This window comes from Nerophis ophidion, linkage group LG20 (genome assembly GCF_033978795.1).
Source record: "Nerophis ophidion isolate RoL-2023_Sa linkage group LG20, RoL_Noph_v1.0, whole genome shotgun sequence".
Taxonomy (NCBI): Eukaryota; Metazoa; Chordata; class Actinopteri; order Syngnathiformes; family Syngnathidae; genus Nerophis; species Nerophis ophidion.
In genome coordinates, this window is record NC_084630.1 from 29,473,690 (window position 1) to 29,495,269 (window position 21,580).

Sequence of the window (21,580 nt, forward strand, 5' to 3'; positions counted from 1 at the left end):
TAATCAAAGCGCTTTGACAATATTTCCACATTCACTCATTCACACACACATTCACACACTGATGCCCATGCAAGGCCCTAACCACCACCCATCAGGAGCAAGGGTGAAGTGTCTTGCTCAAGGACACAACGGACGTGACGAGGTTAAAAGCAGGTGGGGATCGAACCAGGAACCCTCAGGTTGCTAGCAAAAACCACTCTTCCAACCGCGCCAAATCCTTTTCAACTTATATTCAATTGAATAGACCGCAAAGAGAAAACAGCCCACCCTCACACTGACAAACCCCCTTACTGTACTTGTTGCCAATAATCATGAACTTAGAATGTAATGGCAGCAACACATTGCAAAAAAGGCATTTTTACCAGTGTGTTACATGGCCTTTCCTTTTAACAACACTCAGTAAAGGTTCTGGAACTGAGGAGACACATTTTTGAAGTGGAATTCTTTCCCATTCTTGCTTGATGTACAGCTTAACTTGTTCAACAGTCTCCTGCCTCATATTTTAGCCTTCACACATTTTCAATGTCTGGACAGTCTAGTACCCGCACTCTTTTACTATGAAGCTACGCTGTTGTAACAGCTGGCTTGACATCGTCTTGCTACAACAGTCTCCATGGATCTTTTCCTTTTTGGTCCACAGTCTCCAAAAACAATTTGAAATGTGGACTCGTCAGACCACAGAACACTTTTCCACTTTGCATCAGTCCATCTTAGATGAGCTCGGGCCCAGTGAAGCCTTTCTGGGTGTTGTTGATAAATGGCTTTGGCTTTGCATTGTGGAGTTTTAACTTGCACTTACAGATGTAGCGACCAACTGTAGTTACTGACAGTGGTTTTCTGGAGTGTTCCTGAGCCCATGTGGTGATATCCTTTACACATTGATGTGGCTTTTTGATGATGTAGCGCCTGAGGGATGGAAGGTGCGTTATATTATGGCTTACGTGCAGGGATTTCTCCACATTCTCTAAACCTTTTGGTGATATTACGAAGCGTAGATGGTGAAATCCCTAAATTCCTTGCAATAGGTGCCTGAGAAATGTTGTTCTTAAACAATTTGCTCAGGCATTTGTGGTGACCCTCGCCCCGTCCTTGTTCGTTAATGAGTGAGCATTTTCATGGAAGCTGCTTTTATAGCCAATTATGGCACCCACCTGATACCAATTAGCCTGTTCACCTGTGGGATGTTTCAAATAAGTCTTTGATGAGCATTCCTCAACTTTCTCACTCTTCTTTGCCACTTATGCCAGCTTTTTTGAAACATGTTGCGGGCATCACATTCCAAATGAGCTAATATTTGCCAGTTTGTCAGTGTGAACATGAAACATCTTTTCCCTGCAGTCCATTCAATTGAATATAAGTTGAAACTTCACTGCTTTGGTAAGAAACACTCAAGTGATATTTTGACACAAGAATGATTTCTGAGAAATTTCACATGCCTGTAATTAGCCACACAGGGCCAAATAAAAAGCAACACACAAATAAAGTAAGTTTCTTACAAGTATCATCCCTGCAGGACGAGGAATAGCTAAACATGCTTCACTGCACACCGTAGCTCACCGGCATCAAAATGTAAGCAAATGCCAATGGTGGATCTATACCTAACATCCACTGTAATGATACCAGAGGTGGGTAGAGTAGCCAGAAATTGTACTCAAGTAAGAGTACTGTTACTTTAGAGATTTATTACTCAAGTAAAAGTAAGGAGTAGTCATCCAAATATCTACTTGTGTAAAAGTAAAAAGTATGTTGTGAAAAAACTACTCAAGTACTGAGTAACTGATGAGTAACCTGTTCGTTTAATGATTACGGCAACAAATAATGCACAAAAACATAAAATTAGCAATGAGCAAATTCATAGCCAGGAATATCGCTTAAACAACTAAAACAATAATATATATTAAATAATAATACATTAAAATAAAAAAATTAAGGCAAATTTGAGCCACAATAACTTAACAGCACCATAGGCTCAGTAGGCATTTATTGATTGATTGATTGATTGATTGATTGATTGATTGATTGATTGATTGATTGATTGAAACTTATATTAGTAGATTGCACAGTACAGTACATATTCCGTACAATTGACCACTAAATGGTAACACCCCAATAAGTTTTTCAACGTTAATCAATTACTTAATAAATGACCAAGTCGAGGTGATCTACCTCATATATACATACACACACGTATCATATATATATATATATATATATATATATATATATATATATATATATATATATACAGTATATAATTTATAGTTTTTTATTTTGCCGTTTTTGTTGAAATGTTAAAGGTGTTTTAATTAATATACATGCATGTTTAACATATAGATTCCTATCGTTCATGAAGACAAGAATATAAGTTGGTGTATTACCTGATTCTGATGACTTGCATTGATTGGAATCAGACAGTATAGTGCTGATAATGTCCACATTTTCAAATGGAGGAGAAAAAAAGTTCCTCTTTTCTGTCTAATACCACATGAAAGTCGTTGGTTTTTGGCATCTTATTTGTCCAGCTTCCATATTCGTTTTTATACACTTTACAAGAAATACATTGGCGGAAAACTCCGTAGCTTGCTAGCTTGTTAGTGCTGGCTTTCGGAGACTCTTATTTTGTTAGCCCAGGCGCGATGGAGCGGCGCTTTTATTGTGAAGACAGGAACTGTGCGATCAGTCTTTAGGCTTTTGACGGGAAGTACGGTTGAAATAAAAAGTGTCTTTTTTCCTTTACACTTTTGGTTGATTGATTGAAACTTTTATTAGTAGATTGCACAGTACAGTACATATTCTGCACAATTGACCACTAAATGGTAACACCCCAATAAGTTTTTCAACTTTTTTTAGGTCGGATTCGACGTGTGACGGTCACGTGACCGCCTGGTTTTGTTTGATTGGTCCAACGTCACCAGTGACTGCATTTGATTGGTGAAACGCAGGCATGCGTAGTTCCTACTTTGAATGCGTGTCTGACAAAATCAAAACAAACAAAACATGCATTAACAGATCGATAAAAAAAAGTAGAGAGTAACGAGCTGATTGTAGATAAATGGAGCGGAGTAAAAGTAGCGTTTCTTCTTTATAAATATACTCAAGTAAAAGTAAAAGTATGTTGCATAAAAACTACTCTTAGAAGTACAATTTATCCCAAAAGTTACTCCAGTAGATGTAACGGAGTAAATGTAGCGCGTTACTACCCACCTCTGCCAAGTACAGGAGTGTATCTAGTCGATACTACTATGATTATGTCGATTTTTTTTGGCATCACAACGTCTTCTTTAATTTTTTTTAAATGTATAAAATGTTTATAAACTCAGGAAATATGTCCCTGGATACATGAGGATTTTGAATATGACCAATGTATGATCCTGTAACTACTTGGTATCGGATTGATACCTAAATGTGAAGTGAAGTGAAGTGAATTATATTTATATAGCGCTTTTCTCTAGTGACTCAAAGCGCTTTACATAGTGAAACCCAATATCTAAGTTACATTTAAACCAGTGTGGGTGGCACTGGGAGCACGTGGGTAAAGTGTCTTACCCAAGGACACAACGGCAGTGACTAGGATGGCGGAAGCGGGAATCGAACCTGCAACCCTCAAGTTGCTGGCACGGCCACTCTACCAACCGAGCTATACCACCCCACAAATGTGTGGTATCATCCAAAACTAATGCAAAGTGTCAAACAACAGAAGAATAAGTGATTATTACATTTTAACAGAAGTGTAGATACAACATGTTGAAAGAGAAAGTCAGCAGATATTAACAGTAAATGAACAACTACATTAATAATTCATTTTATGTCACTAGTCCTTAATAATGTTGACAAAATAATAGAATGGAAAATGACACAATATTTTACTACATATTGTTTGTTCACTTACTACTAAAAGACAAGTTGTTTTGTATGTTAACTATTTGATTTAAGGAAAAACTTGTAATAAGAAACATGTGTTTAATGTACAGTAAGATTTTTTGGGGAAACTAAAGCCAATAATGTAATTTTTGTGGTTCCCTCTATTTAGAAAAGTACCGAAAAGTATTTAAATACATTTTGGTACCTGTACCAAAATATTGGTATCGGGACAACACTAGTGGACAGGATGTTTCATATATGTAGTAGAATACAATTTCATCGCAGCATCCATAGTGTATTGATAGAAAGGAGGTCATTGGCCTTATTGTGATATCACACTATATTATTGTTTTGTCTTTGTTTTTTACTCCACCTGTTCTTATTTTTTAATCCCTTTGTGGTTGCAGCTAAACTAGAGGTGGAGACTGACTCTTTTGGGAGTCGTGTTCGCATCAGAGGGGTGAAGACCGGATACTACATCTGTATGAACAAGAGAGGGAAGCTGATTGGAAAGGTAATACGCACTGTTTATATTTGTATATATACCGTATGTACCGGAATTGTCAAAATGAACAAATTAACCAATGTGATTAAATTACAAAAAGTATCCCAATATTCATGTACACACTTAGATTAATCTTGCCATTATTTTTTTGGACCGTACAAGCTCTTTTGCCTTAACGGTCAGTGATCAGATTGTCATACGTCTGTTGCGATCCGCTGCACAAATCGTTCAATTTAGTAGTTTTGATTCCTTTTTGAATCAATCTCCGTCGTTTGACTCCTTAGTTCATGGGTGTCAAACTCTGGCCCGTGGGCCAAATTTGGCCCGCCGTGTAAATTCATTTGGCCCTTGAGGCAATATCAAATTAACATTAGTGCTGGCCCGCCGGTGTTATACAGCCGCATTCACCACTAATACTCATACTTGCCAACCCTCCCGATTTTCCCAGGACACTCCCAAAGTTCAGTGCCCCTCTCGAGAATCTCCCGGGGCAACCATTATCCCGAATTTCTACCGATATCCACCCAGACAACAATATTGGGGATGTGCCTTAAAGGCACTGCCTTAAAGCGTTCTCTACAATCTGTCGTCACGTCCGCTTTTACTGTATACAAACATGAGTGAATGCATGCATACTTGGTCAACAACCATACAGGTCACACTAATGGTGGCCGTATAAAGAACTGTAACACTGTTACAAATATGCGCCACACTGTTGACCCACACCACACAAGAATGACAAACACATTTCGGGAGAACATGCGCACCGTAACACAACATAAACAAAATACCCAGAATCCCTGGCAGCACTAACTCTTCCGGGACGCTACAATATACACCCTCCGCTACCCCCACTATTAAGATTATTAAGTTATATTAGCTTTGCTTTTTCCATATTCAGTGTTAAAGCAAATCAGCTACGCAAACTGAGTAATAACGTTTTATTTGTGCACTTTCTCTTGCTACTTCAAGACTTGAATGCTTGATTCATTCATTATTGTTATTTTACTTTCAAATTTATTTTTAGCCTGTGAAAAAAGTTTATTTTGATATTTACCTGAGAAGGCTGCAAATAAAAAAAGAGGCATTCAATTTTTATTTAAATTTTATTTGATATGCCATTGATATTTTTTTATTAATATTATTATTATTATTTGAAACTCGATTTTGCATGTCACTATAAAGTTATATAAGCCTTGCTTGTTCAATATTCAATGCAAAACTTTTTTGGGTTCCTATTTAAAGGTTAATTTGTTCAACCTTGGCCCGCGACTTTGTTCAGTTTTAAATTTTGGCCCACACTCTATTTGAGTTTGACACTCCTGCCTTAATTCCTGTTTAGTCTGTCCCCATGATTACATATTTGCTCCACCTGCCACTCTTGGATCCCGCACACCTGTTTTACTAATCACCATCCTATATAAGCCAGCCTTTTCTGTTCACTCATTCTTGGACTCTAGTTTGCTTTCATGCGACTGTTGATGACTTGTTTTCCATATTATTACTCGCTAGCTCTCGCACTGCGTTTTGTTGATTCCTAGCTCTCATGCTAATTGTGTTGTTTTTCCTTTTTGTGCCTTCGTGCCAAGTGTTTGTGTTTCCATTCGTTTTTCCTACATTTCAATGCTAGCGCTTTTTGTTTGCCTTTCTGTTAGCACCAGTGTTTTGGTTCTAGCCTGTTTTATTACTTTAATAAATACTTATATCTTACCTTACGCTGTATTTTTGCCTGACACATCCTCGGAGGAACAAATCCGGCATCGCTATGCCGCATAAGTTTCACAACGTCAGTACAAAAATGAGTGAGGAGACTGCAACTGTTGTGCTCGCTGGAAAATTTCACTCCGAAATACACCTTGAGAGAACTTTTGATAAAACTGTTAACAAGTTACCGTATTTTTCGGATTATAAATCGCTCCGGAGATTACGTGGCACCGGCCGAAAATGCATAATAAAGAAGGAAAAAAACATATATACATCGGACTGGAGTATAAGTCGTATTTTGGGGGGAAATTTATTTGATAAAATCCAACACCAAGAATAGACATTTGAAAGACATTAAAATAAATAAAGAATAGTGAACAACAGGCTTAATAAGTGTAAGTTATATGAGGCATAAATAACCAACTGAGAAGGTGCCTGGTATGTTAACGTAACATATTATGGTAAGAGTCATCCAAATAACTATAACATATAGAACATGCTATATGTTTACCAAACAATCTGTCACTCTTAATCGATAAATCTCATGAAATCTTGTTCCTCGATGTAGCTTCCAAACAACTCTGCCAACTCCAAAGGTATGCGCCGCTTCCTCTTGTCCTTTTCTGCTGCATATTTCACTACGTCCAGCTTGTAATCTGCAGTACATGATTTCCTTTTCGGTGCCATTTTTGTTCAGCCCTTCTCAGTTTTTATAAGTTACTGCCAATGTTGAAATGATTAATAGCTACGGCAGTAGTATTTAGCGATTAGCATTTCATGACCCACAATGCACTTCTGCCAGCCCCGCCAAATTCTTATTGGCTGACGTGTGTGATGATTGCTGACATTTTCTTCGTCTCTTCCGCGAATGAGAGAAATAATAGAGGGGGCACGGTTGGGGGCGGGACGTGGTTGGGGGCGTGGTTAAGAGGGGAGGAGTATACTTACAGCTGTTGTGTGCAAAGTTGTGCACTGCACTCTCTAAAAGCCATATATGTTATTGTCACATATGCATGATTGATTGATTGATTGAAACTTTTATTTGTAGATTGCACAGTTCAGTACATATTCCGTACAATTGACCACTAAATGGTAACACCCGAATACGTTTTTCAACTTGTTTAAGTCTACGTTAATCAATTCATGGTACAAATATATACTATCAGCATAATACAGTCATCACACAGGTTAATCATCATAGTATGTACATTTAATTATTTACATTATTTACAATCCGGGGGTGGGATGAGGAGTTTGGTTGATATCAGTACTTCAGTCATCAACAATTGCATCAACAGAGAAATGGACATCGAAACAGTGTAGGTCTTACTTAGTAGGATATGTACAGCCAGCAGAGAACATAGTGAGTTCAAATAGCATAAGAACAAGTATATACATTAGAAATACATTTGATTATTTACATTAGGGTATTTACAATCCGGGGAAATGGGATGTGAATGGAGGAGGGGCGGCATGGCGTAGTGGGTAGAGCGGCCGGCTACAAACCTGAGGGTTACAGGTTCGCTTCCCACCTATTGACATCCAAAAAATCGCTGCCGTTGTGTCTTTGGGCAGGACACTTTACTCTTTGCCCCCGGTGCCGCTCACACTGGTGAATGAATGGTGAATGAATGATGGATGGTGGTCGGAGGGGCCGTAGGCGCAAACTGGCAGCCACGCTTCCGTCAGTTTACCCCAGGGCAGCTGTGGCTACAGATGTAGCTTACCACCACCAGGTGTGAATGAATGATGAGTCCAACTTCTATGTGGGCTCTTTGAGTGTCTAGAAAAGCGCTATATAAATCTAAGTTGTTGTTTTTTTTATTAGTAAAGGGTTAAAGTTGCCTGGAGGTGTTGCCCTGGAGGTGTTGTGGTGCATGTACAGAAGATGGCAGTATTGTCCTGTTTAGGAGTGTCACAACATTGCTGTTCACGGCAGACGAAAACGTGACTGCTGTTGTTGTGTGTTGTTACCGCGCTAGGAGGACGTTAATGAAACTGCCAAACAATAAACCCACATGAGAAATCAAGAACTCGCCCTCGATCATTCTACAGTTATAACGTCATTGGGCATCACGCTGTTTATATTGTGGGAAAGCGGACGTGAAAACAGGTTGTCCTCACTCAGGTCCGCCTGAATTTCGGGAGATTTTCGGGAAAAAATTTCTCCCGGGAGGTTTTCGGGAGAGGCGCTGAATTTCGGGAGTCTCCTGGAAAATCCAGGAGGGTTGGCAAGTATGGTTTACAGGGATGTCTAAAGTGCAGCCTGGGCACCTTTTTTTTGGCCGGCTGCTTATTTTTTATCGATCCTCTGCATATTCTAAAAATATAATTATTATTTGTGAATTAAATTTTTGTACTATATTATTATTTATTCAATATAGAGGGTGGCCATAAATTTACAGTAGAACACATTTATCATAAAAGCAATTCCATCCATCCATTTTCTACCGCTTGTCCCTATTGCCTATTGGGGTCGCTGGAGGTGCTGGAGCCTATCTCAGCTGCATTCTGGCGGAAGGCAGCGTGCACCCTGGACAAGTCACCCCCTCACAGCAGGGCACAAAAGCAATTGAATTTTATATTTTTGTTTACAAAATAAGGAGATTATATTGTAGTTCTGTCCTCATTTAATACACGTCTCTATGGATACCATTAGTTGATAGGCTCCACCACTGCCACCCAGGACCCCGAGAGGGACAAGCGGTAGTAAATGGATGGATTGCTCTAATCAATGATGGCGACTGCATCGGTGATATTTCGCTCCACGGTGTTGATGACCCCCCCCCGTGTGAATTTAAAGTATCTCTCTTTCTAGCCATTGATCTTTGTTTGATACATGCTATGTTGAACATAAAGGGGACCTATTCTACATATAACACACTTCATTGTGGTCCAGATAATATACATTGGATATGCTTCTGTGGAAATGTTGCTCCAAAGTCACTTTTATAATGAGGTTGTTTTTTTTTATCTATCTGCAAACCGTTTGTGTGTGGAGGCGTTCCCTTTCATTGCAATTGAGACCCCCCACACCTACCATCCTTCGTAAATGTTAGAGATTAGAAAAATTAACACCATCGTTATTTTATTTGGTTTTATTTATTTATTTCAATCACGGTCGCAAATTAATTGCATGAATATGATATACTGTAGATTCACAGCAGTAGGTATAATATACAGAAAAAACCCGCACTCTCTTAAAAATGTAATAAAACAAAAATAAAGAGGTGCACAAAAAAAAGTGTACTTAATGAAAAAGCAAGGCCAGTCGTGTTCTTCTTTTAACCCTTGTGTGATGTTCATATTGTTGTTATTCAGCCAGCGTTTGTGGGTCTGATGGACCTGTTGCATTTTGTGGCTTTTAATGCCTCACAATCAAACACTTTTATGTTAAAATATTGAACAGATGCTTATAGGGATAAGGTAAACATCTGTTCAGTATTTTGACATTTAAAATAAATTTCTCTGCCTGTTTCTGCATCTGCGGTTCCCACACAAGGTTGCAACATTGTTTGCCAACACTGTCTGCTCTCTTTTTCTCGCACATTTGACCCTCTGATGTTCTGTCCTCCTCCTGTGTAGGTCTGCTGTGTGTGTGTGTGTGTGTGTGTGTGTGTGTGTGTGTGTGGTACACGGATCATCAATTTCCACACTTCTATTAGCCGGACATCTTATATGTAATATAAATGTGTAGGGGGGGTATAATTGTGTGTGGTCATTAAATATGTATTCTGATATATGTTCTTCACAGAAAATGAGCCTAAGTCAGTGAGTCTCAGTTTGAAAAATTAATTAATTGTATCATTTTTCTTTTAATAAAAAATGAAAACGGGCCCCACGGACCCGAACACCAAACAAGGGTTAATTTTAATACTAACTGCACAGGCGTTACCAAACACAGACCGGTTTCAACAAGGTTTTTGTCAGTGTGCAATTTTATAGCAGGATTTGATGCACTTCAATAGTCACAGCTGTGGTCAATCAATGGATGTAATAAAATAAAATAAAAAAAAGTGCACAAACAGACAAAATGGAAAATTGTACAAAATAAATCAAAGACTCAGTACAGTATCTGTCATGATCCGTGGACTGGATCATGTTTTCGTTATGTTCTGTTATTTCTGGACTCCCTTAGTTCCTGTTTTGTGCATCTCTGGGTTTGTGCTGGTTTCTATGGGGATTAATTGGGTTCACCTGCCTCTGGCTAGTGGTCGGCACGCTCACCTGCAGTCGACCACTAATCAGAGAGCTATTTATTCACCTCTCTTGCCACACTCATCCTTGCTTCCTTGTTTGCTACATGCAACTGCTACGTGAGAATTCCTGTCTCTAGTCTGTGCTAAGTGTTAGCCCAATCATCCAGTTAGATCGGCACTTTTTCCCTTTGTCTTATTTTTCTGTTTTTGGTGCTTCTTTGATTTGCGAGGAGTAAATCATGTTCTTACCTGCAAGTCCTGTCCGGAGTGGTCCGTTTGCATCCCGGGGGAACGAACCTCGCAGCAAGCTGCAACCCAACCGTAATAGTGCCATAGGTAAATAAGGAAAATAAATAAATAAATAAAATAAAAATTTTAAGTTGTTTTTTTTATTTTATTTAGAAAATAAATAAGAGAAAAAAATTGTAAATGTGTGGACAACCATTATTATAAACACTAGTTGGTATACCTGCACACTCTGATCAATACAAAGCAACTTTGTTAAGAAGCATCCAAAACGTGTGCGCAATCTCACATCCAAATTCATTAACCAATTGACAATTGATATTTTTTAACACCAGTAGCCAACATTGTAACAATTTTCAAAGGTCAGAAAAGACAAAGTTCATCATAGGTCCCCTTTGGGTTTGCAACTGGCCTTTTTTTTTTTTTTCGAATTTTGCCTATTGTTCACAATCCTAATGAGGCAAGAAGACAAAGGGTTTTGGGGTTTTTTGTATTCTAATTTGTATTTTAGGTGGTTAGTAATGCAGCTAATGGGAGCAATGGTTTCTCCCTTTAAATCACTTTAAATCTCCATTCAAAAACCGCCAGCAATACTTCATGTACATTCTATAACCTGTGTCATATCCGTACTTCAGCGAAACTGTGTCCAAGTTAAAGGAAATGGCAGGTTGTCTTCTTCCAATGGCTTTATTACAATCTTTGCAAGCTGGGTAACTTTTGCTGTGGTCTGGAACAACATGGCATACAAACAAGTATGAGAATTGCTGCCAATATTACATACAGATATGTGTCATGAGACATGCAAATATAAAAGAAATACACAGAGGACATAAGTAAAGGAAATTAAATGAGCTGAAATATACCTACAAATGAGGCATAATGATGCAATATGTACGTACTGCTAGCCTAAAACGTTTGATGGACGAAATAAGACAAAGAAGGAGTGGCATAAAACACGTCTTTCTGTGGCAGCATCGGAAAAAGTTGTACATGTAGACAAACTACGATGAGTTAAAGGTACTTAAATTAGTAGGACAAAACCATCCTTGCCAATTATTCTCATCAGTGAAGCATGTGTAACGTAAACAGTGGGATTTCTAACAATTAGGGAGGTTCGTGTCGTGCTTGTTCTCCTACAGAAAATATATTTAAAACATTTTTTTCATCTTTTTCCATTCTCACACATCTCTGAAAGGGGTGCAGGGACCCACTAGGGCGGCGCTAAAGAGCCGCATCTAGAGCCGCAAGTTGCTGACCCCCGGGCTAAGTCAAAGTCAAGGGGACCTCTCTCTCTTGGCTTCAGTCTACTCTGACGTTTCAGCCTCTCTTTGTGCTGGCATAACCAACAGTTCATCCTCTGTATTTTCAGGTTCAAAAAGATAAGGTTGTGAATCCTATTTTTTTTTTCCAAAAACAGTAGTCTTTGCTGTCTGTCACCAAGTCTGCCATGATTAAAACACACTTGCGTTTTTTTGCCGGAAGTCAGAGCACACATTTGTTGCCGGAAGATGCAATGGCACTGATATGGAAACGGAAATAAATGCGCTGAGGAATTAAGTTCTGGTACGGCATAAAATGACCAAAATACTGTAAATATTGAACATATTACATATTTTTATGACGGTGTTTGTTACTACATTATATTTATACTTGCAGTGTCTATATGAGACGATGATGAAGGGTTATGAAGTTGTTTTAGAAGACTTTGAAGGCTACAAGGTGACTCCCATTGGCTGCATCTTCCAAGTATTTTATCATGTTTAAGATCATAAAATTGTATCAAAAGTCTTTCATAATGATTGTGAACAATTGTGCTTGTGGCAAAATTCCCCCAAAAGTTCAGTTCCCCTTCAAATGACAGACTGAGCAGAAAGTCAGAGAGGCACATTTACAGTAAATTAAATTATTTGTAAAACTGCTCAAAGAATTATATATATAATTCAAGCACTGCTCTGTGTGAAATATAAAATTCATAATAAAAAGCTGTTTACAATTACTACACATCAAATATTCCATTTTGAAATAGGTTTTAGGGGAAATAGTGCATACTTTGAGTGTTTGCCATGTAAAAGACAAGTTTTCTTTAAAAAAAAAAAAAAAAGGAATTTTAAAGAAAAACCATTAAAACAAAATAACTTAGAAACGGCAGATTCATCTGGAGCTAATCTAGAGACTTAGGTGTTGAAATTTAAATAATATATTTTTAACACTTTATTGGGTCAGGTCTTTTGGGATTCCAATTTTTTTTTTCAAATTGTCATTGCTGAAAAAATAAAAATGAATTAAAATCAATGTCGTAATTAAGTATTTGACCTATTTAAGGTTACAATGACTTCAAATATTCTACTCTGAAAATTTGGGGGAAAAAATAATGAATGCATATATTGTATTTTTGCCATAACAAACAGGGTATTTTGACAAAAAGGGCATAAAACATGCCAAAATACATTAATTTATCTTATTTATTTTTTTGTCCTGTCCAGCTACTCAGGCAAATCCTATAGTTGATGTAGATGCCCATTTCTACTGTACAAATGTACTTTACAAAAGAGAAGTGTGGGATACTTCTCTTGTTGCCTTATTTGTATTTGACTTTATTAAATGGATTTCTATTATTTTGTGCAGCCAGGCCGGCGCAGGAGGGGATAGAAAGAGAAAAAAAAAGAAGACAGAAGGGGAAATTGCGGGGATAAGAGGGGGATAAGATAGACACAACAACAACAGCAAACACAACAATAACAACAACAGAACAACAACAGCAAATAGGATATGTACAAATATGATGGTAAAAGTGATATCAAATAAATAGTTAGTGAAATAAATAATAATACAGAAATGACAATGAGCATTTTTACACTACGAATGGAGCAATATAAACACCAATAGAAATAACACTATTGATAAAGAACAATAACAATAATTACCTGTATTATCAACAATACAATTTTACAAATGCAACAATACATATATGTAATGATAGCTTGAAATACAAAAGAAAGCAGAAAAATTGAGGTAGAGAAAGAACCCAACTATGTTTACCTTGCAGATTGTTATAGTAACAATAGGTTAAGCTTTGTCAGTGTGCCATATGTTACCCAGTTTCCCGTAGGGCAACAATGTTAAAATATCTTTGATGAAAACATATATTAACTTTATTATTTTTAATTTAATTTATAATTATATCTGCAGATTGACCTTACATTGATTTTACAGATGTACTGCAATTGTTGAATGACAACAAAAATAATATTAATAATTATAAGCGACTTGTTTTTACCATTTTTATGACTTAGACCCTTTTGGGTCCCCAAGACCAAACTGGAGATGAGTCCTAAAGAGAAAAAAAAAGTTTATGTTTTATGGGTTTTGATCCTGGGAGAACATCCGCACCGTAACACAACATAAACACAACAGAACAAATACCCAGAATCCCTTGCAGCACTAACTCTTCCGGGACGCTACAATATACACCCCCCCACTACCCCCCCCCCCCCCCCCCCCCCCCCCAACCCCACCCGCCTCAACTTCCTCTAGGCCCCAAAATCGGACTCTCCGGTCGGTTAAACATCTCTGGAGAAGATGGCTCCTCTTCAGTTAAAAAAGAAGATGGACCATCTTGATGTTCCAATGAATAAATACATCCTTCATCCAGCTCAAAGAGGCCTCCTTCGATCTGGTTGGAAGCTTCGATTTTCTGTTCCTTAACCCTTTTGAGATGGACCAAATGGTGGATGGCGTCGTTCACAACGTTACTCAGTAATTTGTCTGCTAATGTGTCTGGAGATTTGAGACGCCTCTGCTCCACCTTCTCAATAATCACAATAGCCCCCGCATGTTTTGATTTTCAGTGTGCAGCCCTTAGGGGAACATTTTTTGACATACCTGGTTCAAAATATCAGTTTAATATCGGTATCGACCAATACTCAAGGCTCCAATATGAAAATGTTGCATTTGGACACTCCTACTCAGTCGCCAACGCGTGGGATTCCTTGATTGGCCACCCGATTTGTCCGAATGATACAAAGGGAAAATTAGACTAGTTTGTTGCATGCAATGTTTGGCTGTACAATAACCAATAACCAACCAATATATTTTAATCAAAAACCGTGTTTAGGGTTGTACGGTATACCGGTATTATTGTAGTATCGCGATACTAATGAATCATTTTCGGTACTATACCGCCTCTGAAAAGTAGCTAGCAGCTAAAGTTCAGCCCCAGTCGGCAGTGTTTTAGCTACTTCTAAATCACCAATCCTGGTCTCCATGGGGACAAATAAAGTACATTTCTCACAAGCATCATCCCTGCAGGACGAGGAATAGCTAAACATGCTTCACTACACACCGTAGCTCACCGCCATCAAAATGTAAACAAACAACATTGGTGGTTTTACACCTAACATCCACTGTAATGATATCAAGTACAAGAGCGTATCTACTCGATACTACTATGATTACGTCAATATTTTTTTTCATCACATCTCTCATTTTTTTTAAATGTATATTATGCTTATAAACTCAGGAAAAATGTCCCTGGACACATGAGGACTTTGAATATGACCAATGTATGATCTTGTAACTACTTGGTATTGGATTGATACCCAAATCTGTTGTATCATCGAAAACTAATGTAAAGCATCCAAACAACAGAAGAATAAGTGATTATTACATTTTAACAGAAGTGTAGATAGAACATGTTAAAAGAGAAGGTAAGCAGAAATAAACAGTAAATGAACAAGTGGATTAATAATTCATGTTCTACCACTTGTCCAAGATAATAAAATGATAAATAACACAATATGTTACTGCATACGTCAGCAGACTAATTAGGAGCCTTTGTTTGCTTACTTACTACTAAAAGACAAGTTGTCTAGTATGTTCACTATTTTATTTAAGGACAAACTTGCAATAAGAAACATATGTTTACCATGAGAACTGGGTCAATTATGTCACGCCCCATAAGCCTGATTTTAATTTCTCGAATTAGTGACAATACTGTTTAAAAAAAGAAAAAGAAAACGATTACTCTCTATATGTCTATACATTTTTTTAATTATCATTTACTATATGTTTATATTATTTAATTTTATTTCTGAGTATTATTATTAATTCATTATTGTTGATATGCCAAAAAAAGTTCTTTATTATATCAATGTATCTGTAAATAGTATTACTATTTTGTTTTCTTTTTGTGGGGAGGGGTGGCATCGTTGGGATATAAACCAAAAACTATTTTGACATTTAGGGCAGACAACAGATATATGATGTATGTAAAAATGATGTAATGGATAGGAATGTGTGATGCTGGATGTCAATAAAAATAAAATAAATAAAAATTTAAAAAAGAAACATATGTTTAACGTAGCGTAAGATTTTTTGTTAAAATAAAGCCAGTAATGCACTTTTCTGTGGTCTTCTTCATTTAGAAAAGTATCAAAAAGTACCGAAATGTATCAAAATAATTTTGGTCCCGGTAACAAAATATTGGTATCAGGACAACACTAACCGTTATCGACCAATACTCAAGGCTCCAATATGAAAAAATTGCTTTCGAACACTCCTACTCATTCGCCAGGGCGTGGGATTCCTTGTTTGGGCACCCGATTCCGCGGAATGATACAAATTGAATAAAAATCAACAACACCCAGAAAATGTGACTTTTTTGTTGCATGCAATGTTTGGCCATAAAATAACCAATAACCAACCAAGGAATTTTAATCAAAAACTGTGTTTAGGGTTGTACGGTACACCGGTATTAGTATAGTACTGCGATACTAGTGAATCGTTTTTGGTGCTATACCGCCTCTGAAAAGTACTGTTGCTTCCTTACTTACTTGCTTACTTACTAATAAAATACAAGTTGTCTTGTATGTTCACTATTTTATTTAAGGACAAACTTGCAATAAGAAACATATGCTGAATGTACCGTAGGATTAACTGTTCAAATAAAGCCAATGATTAAATTTTTTTTGATCCTCTTTATTTAGAAAAGTATCGAAAAGTACCGAAAAGTAACTAAATATGTTGGTACCGGGACAACATTAATCAGTATCAACCAATACTCAAGGTTCCAATATGAAAAAGTTGCATTCGTACACCCCTACTTATTCGCAAACACGTTGGATTCCTTGTTTGGGCACCCGATTCCTCGGAATGATACAAATTCAATAAGAATCCACAACACCAAGAAAATTTGACTGGTTTGTTGCATGCAATGTTTGGCCGTACAATAACCAATAACCAACCTCGGTATTAGTATTGTATCGCGATACTAATGAATCATTTTCGGTACTATACTGCCTCTGAAAAGCACCTGTGCTGACATACTTACTTGCTTACTTACTACTAAAAGACAAGTTGTCTTGTATGTTCACTATTTCATTTAAGGACAAACTTGCAATAAGAAACATATGCTTAATGTACCGTAAGATTTATTGGTAAAATAAAGCCAATAATGCAATTTTTTGTGGTCCCCTTTATTTAGAAAGGAGTCAAAAGGTACCGAAAAGTATCAAAATAATTTTGTTACTTAACAAAATATTGGTATCGGGACAACACTAATGGGTATCGACCAATACTCATAATGAAAAAGTTGCATTCGGACACCCCTACTTATTCGCAAAAGTGTGGGATCCCTTGTATGGGCACCCGATTCCGCGGAATGATGCAAATTGAATAAAAATTAACAACACCCAGAAAATTTGATTAGTTTGTTGCATGCAATGTTTGGCCGTACAATAACCACTAACCAACCACGGTATTAGTATAGTATCGGGATACTAATGAATCATTTTCGGTACTATACTGACTCTGAAAAGCACCTGTGCTGACATACTTACTTGCTTACTTACTACTAAAAGACAAGTTGTCTAGTACGTTCACTGTTTTATTTACGGACAAACTTGCAATAAGAAACATATGCTCAAGGTACCGTAAGATTTATTGTTAAAATAAAGCCAATAATGCAATTTTTTGTGGTCTCCTTTATTTAGAAAGGTATCAGAAAGTACCGAAAAGTATCCAAATAATGTTGTTACTTACCGGAACCTGTAACAAAATATTGGTATCGGGACAACACTAATTGGTATCGACCAATACTCTATATGAAAAAGTTGCAGTCGCAGTTGCAGTCGCAAACATGTGGGATTCCTTGTTTGGGTACCCGATTCCGCGGAATGATGCAAATTGAATAAAAATCGACAACACCCAGAACATTTTACTAGTTTGTTGCATGCAATGTTTGGCCATACAATAACCAATAACCAACCAATGAATTTTATTTAAAAACCATGTTTAGGGTTGTACGGTACACCGGTATTAGTATAGTACCGCGATACTGGTGAATCGTTTTTGGTGCTGTACCGCCTCTGAAAAGTACCGGTGCTTACTTACTTATTTGCTTACTTACTACTAAAATACAAGTCTTCTAGTATGTTCACTATTTTATTTAAGGACCAACTTGATATAAGAAACATATGCTTAATGTACCGTATTATGTATTGTTACAATAAAGCCAGTGATGCAATTTTTTTGGGGTCTTCTTCATTTAGAAAAGTATCGAAAAGTACCGAAATGTATCAAAATACTTTTGGTCCCGGTAACAAAATATTGGTATCAGGACAACACTAACCGTTATCGACCAATACTCAAGGCTCCAATATGAAAAAATTGCTTTCGAACACCCCTACTCATTCGCCAGCGCGTGGGATTCCTTGTTTGGGCACCCGATTCCGCGGAATGGTAGAAATTAAATAAAAATCAACAACACCCAGAAAATTTGACTATTTTGTTGCATGCAATGTTTGGCCATAAAATAACCAATAACCAACCAAGGAATTTTAATCAAAAACTGTGTTTAGGGTTGTACGGTACACCGGTATTAGTATGGTACCGCAATACTAGTGAATCGTTTTTGGTGCTATACCGCCTCTGAAAAGTACCGGTGCTTACTTACTTACTTGCCTTACTTACTGCTAAAAGACAAGTTGTCTAGCATGTTCACTATTTTATTTAAGGACAAACTTGCAATAAGAAACATATTCTTAATGTACCGTAAGATTTATTGTTAAAATAAAGCCAATAATCCAATTTTTTTGGTGGTCCCCTTTATTTAGAAAAGTAGAAAGGTATCAAAAAGTACCGAAAAGTATCATAATAATTTTGTTACTTAAAAAAATATTGGTATCGCGACAACACTAATTGGTATCGACCAATACTCAATATGAAAAAGTTGCAGTTGGACACCCCCACTTTTTCGAAAACGTGTGGGATTCCTTGTTTGGGTACCCGATTCTGCGGAATGATGCAAATTGAATAAACATCAACAACACCCAGAAAATTTGATTAGTTTGTTGCATGCAATGTTTGGCCGTACAATAACCAATAACTAACCAATACATTTTAATCAAAATCCTAGAGGCCTACAAAAACTGTAGTTTAGTTGCATGACGGAAGCAATTTTCACTTTCTGAATGTACAAAACGCATTCATTTTATCTGCCTCTTTTCTTTTTTTTTTTACACAGAGGAAGGGAAGAGGCAAAGACTGCATCTTTACCGAGATTGTTCTGGAAAACAACTACACGGCGCTCCAGAACGCCAAATACGAGGGCTGGTACATGGCATTCACGCGCAAGGGCCGTCCGAGGAAGGCCTCCAAAACCAAGCAGCACCAGCGAGAAGCCCACTTCATGAAGCGGCTACCTCGGGGCCACCTGCTGAGCGAGCGACGTCCGTTTGACGCTCTCCCTCTCTCCGTCCTCCCTCTCAGCAAGAGGACTAAACATTCCCATCAGCAGCGCTCCGGGGGCCGCTGAGGGCGGACAAGGTGGACGAAGCGTTACATGGAGTGCGGACTGTTTGTTCTGGGTTCTGAGTCTAATCTGGTAGTTATTTCCAACTCGGTGAGAAGATGGTTAGAGGTGGCCGATTTTCTCATGAAATTAGTGGGAAATTGAATCCATAGCAAGACTTCTAAAGACTGTTTCAAGTACGAAGCTCGACATGGCAGCTATCTGAGTTTCAGTGGATATTCTAATTCCCCTGACGAGGCATTTTTGGATATTTTATAACCACTTTTTTTTTTTTTTTACATATATGAATATATTTTACTGTAAAATATGTAAATTGCATCAAATCGATATTTATTTTAGAGTGTATATTAAAACCACTAAAGAATCCATTCTGAAGCCTTTCTGTCATGTTGTTTTGGAATGGGATGCTCGCATACAAAATGTTGTCCCCCCCCCCGACCCCCTCCCTACCTCCCGCTCCGACTTGGAGTCGGAGACCCAGATAACTGAGGGGCAATATCTGTGACAGGCCCCAGGATTCAATGTGCTCAGCAAGTGAGACTTGGGCCTGAATGGCTGCAGCTACGCATTAAAAGCGATGAGGTCAGCCCACCATTTTGGCCCAAACAAAGGTTACCACCATGTCGTTGCATTTCTCACGATCGCACACCGTAACCCTCTGATCAAATGGGCCTTTGTGAAAGCTCATATAAAAGGGCATGTTATACAATAGTGGGTTCGAATAATAACACAAGGAGGGGTCAGTTATCAAAAAGAAGCCAGTCACACAGGGAGGGGTGGGAGGGCGCAGAAAAAACATCGGGGCCTGTGTGGCGAAACGTGGCATGGACTGAAAGAGGGGGAATGGCTGGGAAGAGGCATTCGCGAGTGAAAGGGAGGCAGAAAAAGGAATCCTCTTCCCAGAGGCAGTTGAGCATGACCGTCAGAGGCCAAACGACAGGGGAGGAAGAAGACCCCCGAACACAAGGACCTGGCTGCTCTCACGATGCATTAGTTGGATGGCCAATTTGTTGGCGGCCCAAATAATCATCAACATTGATGTTTATGGCTCTTCAATCATCAGGAGCAATAACGCTTTAAAAAATAATTCATGCCTTTAGTAAGTAAAGCTTAAAACCAAGAGTCGTTTCAGCATTAAAAATGTAAGTTTGTTACTTAAACATATTATAATCAGTTTATAACTTATAACACCAGTGAAGTTGGCACGTTGTGTAAATGGTAGATAAAAACAGAATACAATGGTTTGCAAATCTTTTTCAACCTACATGCAATAGGATAGACTGCTAAGACAGTATATTTAATGTTTGAAATGGAAAACGTTGTTTTTTGCAAATATCAGCTCATTTGGAATTGGATGCCTGCAACATAATTCAAGAAAACCACTGTCAGTAACTACAGTTTGTCGCTACATCTGTAAAACTCTACTATGCAAAGCCAAACCCATTTGTCAACAACACCCAGAAACGCCGCCGGCTTCGCTGGGCCCAAGCTTATCCAAGACGGACTGATAAAAAGTGTAAAAGTGTTCTGTGGTCCGACGAGTTCACATTTCAAATTGTTTTTGGACTCTGTGGATGTGGTGTCCTCCGGAACAAAGAGGAAAAGAACCATCCGGACTGTTCTAGGCGTAAAGTTCAAAAGCCAGCATCCGTGATGGTATGGGGGTGTATTAGTGGCCAAGGCAAGGGTAACTTAACCTAAAATCAGCCGAGCTGGAACGTTGTGTAAATTGTAAATAAAAACAGAATACAACGATTTGCAAATCCCTTTCAACCTATACTCAATTGGATGGACTGAAAAGACATGATACTTAGTGTTCGAACTGGAAAACGTTGTTTTTTGCAAATATTAGCTCATTTGGAATTTGATGCCTGCAACATAATTCAAGAAAACCACTGTCAGTAACTACAGTTTGTCGCTACATCTGTAAGTGCAAGGTAAAACTCCACTATCCAAAACCAAAACCATTTGTCAACAACACCCGGAAACGCCGCCGGCTTCGCTGGGCACAAGCTTATCCAAGACGGTCTGATGCAAAGTGTAAAAGTGTTCTGTGGTTTGAAGAGTTCACACTTCAAATTGTTTTGGGAAACTCTGGACGTCATGTCCTCCGTAACAAAGAGAAAAAGAACCATCCGGACAGTTCTAGGCGCAAAGTTCAAAAGCCAGCATCTGCGATTATATGGGGCTGTATTAGTGCCCAAGGCATGGGTAACTTAACCTAAAACCAGTGAAGTTGGAGCGTTGTGTAAATGG

General features: G+C 38.0%; 1 protein-coding gene across 2 annotated transcripts in view; it reads left to right on the plus strand.

Annotated features, from left to right (window-relative positions):
* fgf8b (fibroblast growth factor 8b) overlaps positions 1-19,672 on the plus strand; it is a 35,331-nt gene extending 15,659 nt beyond the window's left edge. For both annotated transcript variants that reach the window (XM_061880254.1, XM_061880253.1), the window contains exons 4-5: positions 4,269-4,375; positions 19,037-19,672. In XM_061880254.1, coding sequence (XP_061736238.1) covers positions 4,269-4,375; positions 19,037-19,327 — 398 coding nt within the window. In that variant the 3' untranslated portion in view covers positions 19,328-19,672. The remainder of the gene's footprint in view (positions 1-4,268; positions 4,376-19,036) is intronic.
* Positions 19,673-21,580: the final 1,908 nt, after the last annotated feature.